A 3,907-nucleotide genomic window follows, 5' to 3' on the forward strand; every position below is an offset into this window, starting at 1 on the left:
TAGTTTTTTGTATTTTTTAGTAGAGACGGGGTTTCACCGTATTAGCCAGGATGGTCTCGATCTCCTGACCTCATGATCCGCCCGTCTCGGCCTCCCAAAGTGCTGGGATTACAGGCTTGAGCCACCGCGCCCGGCCGTAAAATGGTTCTTGATGTGATATGGCTGCAAGTGCCTTTGACCCTTTTCTTTCCCTTCCACAAACTGAAATACCTAAGCTGCTCCAACCTCCTTTTTGTCTTTTGTTTCATAAATCCTTTCCCATTGCACATCAACTCCTGTTGTTTCTCTCTTTGTACTGTCACTCTCATCTGTCGCTTTCCATTCACACTGCCTTTAGCCACTCATCATTTTGTGCCTACACCACAGAAACCTCTGAATGTAATGGATGTTCCTACCAGGTGACTGTATTCCTTTATCAACCCCAACTGTAGTCATCTGATAGTTTAAGGGCCTGCCTTTTGGAACCAAAAAGAATGTGTTAAAAATGTTAAGAGTTTCTGAAGTACTAATGTCTGTTTCTTGTTCAATACAGAGGACAAGTCATACAATGGTGGAGGAATAGGTTATTCAAATAGGATCATGGACTTCTTGGAGGAGCCAATCCCTGGTGTAGGGACCTATGATGATTTCAATACAATTGACTGGGTGAGAGAGAAGTCTCGAGACCGGGATAGGCACCGAGAGGTAAGACAAAAGATGACACTTGGGCAAGTGTTAGGAAATACAGGGGAAGAAATTGAAGATACATATTCTTTCTATTCTTTCCTTTCTTCAACCCTGGATGTGACTGAATCTGGTTTCTGTTGGCAATATAGGGTTTCATTTTTAAATTTGTTTTTAAAGACATCTTGCACATAATATTTTGAATTACACTTTAGGTTCTAGGGTACATGTGCACGACGTGCAGGTTTGTTACATATGTATACATGTGCCATGTTGGTGCTTGCACGTAATTTTTATCCTAAATTTTAAAAATTGTATTTAATGATTTATCTTCCTATAGTAAATAGTCGAAAAGGATCCTTACAGCAAAAAGGGATATAGATGCCTCTGAAGAGAGGTGAAAACAAACTTGGAGGAAGGTGGCAAAATAAATGTCAAAGATCTTCCTTTCCCATCTCATTTCTCTTTTATAGTTTTTTCCTTAATGCAGGATATTCATAACAAAGAAAAGTAAATGGTTTTCTGTTAAAGGAACAAAAGAAAAAAATCTCAGAGCCCTAGTGTTTACTGAGTTTACAAAGTAAACTCCTTGTGATTATTGCTCTTGTGCAACCATAAAACCAAAGTAAACTTATGCTTTCAACTCCAACAAAACCACAAGACCAGTTAAATTCAAATTGGGGACATTAACTTAATGTGATAGGTAATAGATGGTACTTATGGCTATGGCACAGGTTCTTTTGAATTTAGCAAGAGGATTTCCCCACTTCTCTCTTTTTGAAGTACTGTGAAAACTTCTCAGAGAGACCTGGCAAGGTCATTTGCCTTTAACTTGTTGCTGTGTATCATTTAAATTAGGGAATCACAATTTCTGGTTTGTAGAAGGGCCACATGGAGAGCTTATTAAAAAAAAATAGGTGTCCAACCCCAGAGATTCTCAGTAGGTGGTTCTCTGGTGAGTCACTTCTTCAACCCACAATAGATATTATTATTTTTTTTCTTTCTTACTATTTCTGCTTGGACTCCAGATTTGAAATGTGATTTTTTAAGCTGCCCCATTCTCTCCCAAGTTCATGATTTCCTCCTCCTAGAACCAAGCAAATGTCTTGAGTAGTCAGATGGAGATTGCCTTTCATTCTTAAGCCTTTCCAGCTCCTGACTGGTTTTCTCACGACCACCTGAACCCAGGAGTCAGGTTGTCCCAAGTACAGGTTTTGAGAAATTCCTTCTTAATCCTTGGATATTTGGTGATCCCACTGAGTTTTCTTGCCACAACTCGAAAAGTTGATCACTATAAAGCATTTCATGTTTTTCATAAGATTTCTGCCATTTGGGAACATATACGCATATTCTTTTTATTGTTATGTATCAATTCATCAGGCAGGCTTTAGAATTTCTGCCATCTGTAATTTACCAGTTTGTCATCAGTCGCATATTCAACATATTATCCAGATTATGAGAGTCACCTGTGATATGACAAGTGTACACTTCCTTTTGTATTAATGGTTGCATCTGAGGCAAATGATGCCAATTAGAAATCCAAAACCAGTTAAATTGTGTTTTAAAAAAACCCAAGGGGTTTTTTTTTTTTTTTTTTTTTTTTGCATTAACTGTTCATTATCAGAAGGGAAACAGTGTCACAGGGAAAAATGTAACTGTTCTTTTCAGTACTGAAATTGGAAACTTAGAGTCACATTTTAAAAAATGCTTTTGAAATTTTCAGAATAATTGATTGTTTGTGACGTTACCGTAGATAAGGTGGGGTAACTAAGTTGCTATTTCAAAGATAAGAAATAGAGGTACAGAGAAAGGGGAGGTACCAGTGACAAAACTGTCAGAATGTTGGTTTTTAAAATGTAGGCTCTGAAGGGTTAAATTGTCAAGTCTAGGACTTACAAGATAAAACTTTCTGCACCTCCTGATAGCCTTGATGTTACCAGCAGGTTTTTGAAAATGAAAAGAGATACATTGTTGCTATCTATCACTTAGTATCTGTGACCACTGTACAATTAGAGGTTTGTGGGATTAAGTCTGGGAATTTGCCTGACCTGAACCACAGCCCCCAGGTATTAAGCCTCAGTTTGTACTTTTATCACTCAAATAAGCCTGTGTTTGTTTATTATTTGAAAAACATTGAAACTATTTGCTGTGAGTCAAGAGATTGTCCTTGGAATATCTGATGTCCAGGACAGAAAGATACCACTGCAGTAAGCAAAACAAGTTGATGCTGTAAGAAATGAGCAGCTTGGGCGGAAGCTCTGAATAAGGGACTTGTGGGCATTACAATACTGTAGATGAAGGTGGGGTTTCAGTAAACCTCAAAGTTGTTAGTGAAACTGGTTGAGCTAAAGATTATGTGAAAAGTAGCTCTAAATTGGTCTCTATTCTCCAGTGATTTGTCTTTGTATTTCTTTGTTGAACAGTTTTTAAGTAAAAAAAGGGTGTGCCGGGCGCGGTGGCTCACGCCTGTAATCCCAGTACTTTGGGAGGCCGAGATGGGCGGATCACTAGGTCAGGAGATCGAGACCATCCTGGCTAACACGGTGAAACCCCGTCTCTACTAAAAAAATACAAAAAACTAGCCGGGCGAGGTGGCAGGCGCCTGTAGTCCCAGCTACTCAGGAGGCTGAGGCAGGAGAATGGCGTGAACCCGGGAGGTGGAGCTTGCAGTGAGCTGAGATCCGGCCACTGCACTCCAGCCTGGGCGACAGAGCGAGACTCCATCTCAAAAAAAGAAAAAAGAAAAGAAAAAAAGAAAAAAGGGTGTGTGTAGAGTGTACCAATGTTTTCTCATTTTCCCCTAGATTACCAATAAAAGCAAAGAGTCAACATGGGCCTTAATTCACAGTGTGAGTGATGCTTTTTCCGGCTGGTTGTTGATGCTCCTTATTGGGCTTTTATCAGGTATGGTAAACTGTTAGTTTTCAAAACAAATCTCCTAAAATTGTGGTATGTCTCTCCCGTAAGTCCTGAGCTGAGTCAGGTACTGTGTTTTCCTATTTTTCTACCTTAAATGAATTGCTGGTGAACCTTGTAGAAGCTTGATGTCCCCATCTGTAAAGGGTACTAATACCTGCAATTCTTACCTTAAATAAATGAGGAAATGCATTTAAATGTATTTTGTACACTATAAAATACTGTATCCATTTTAAGGTGATGTTCGCCCTTTGGTGCTTGTTTTGAGGAAGAGCCCTTCTGTTGGAGACAGTTTTTTTTTTTTTTTTTTTTTTTTTTTAAATATTAT

At 38.9% G+C, this 3,907-nt stretch overlaps 1 protein-coding gene across 1 annotated transcript in view; it reads left to right on the forward strand.

Annotated features, from left to right (window-relative positions):
• LOC108517406 (H(+)/Cl(-) exchange transporter 5-like) overlaps positions 1-3,579 on the forward strand; it is a gene marked incomplete at both ends in the record, with an annotated part of 25,027 nt that extends 21,448 nt beyond the window's left edge. Inside the window, 2 exons of the mRNA XM_017855299.1 lie at positions 533-684; positions 3,468-3,579. Coding sequence (XP_017710788.1) covers positions 533-684; positions 3,468-3,579 — 264 coding nt within the window. The remainder of the gene's footprint in view (positions 1-532; positions 685-3,467) is intronic.
• Between the last annotated feature and the right edge of the window lie 328 nt (positions 3,580-3,907).

Source organism: Rhinopithecus bieti, unplaced genomic scaffold (assembly GCF_001698545.2).
Source record: "Rhinopithecus bieti isolate Rb0 unplaced genomic scaffold, ASM169854v2 scaffold_41694, whole genome shotgun sequence".
Classification (NCBI taxonomy): Eukaryota; Metazoa; Chordata; class Mammalia; order Primates; family Cercopithecidae; genus Rhinopithecus; species Rhinopithecus bieti.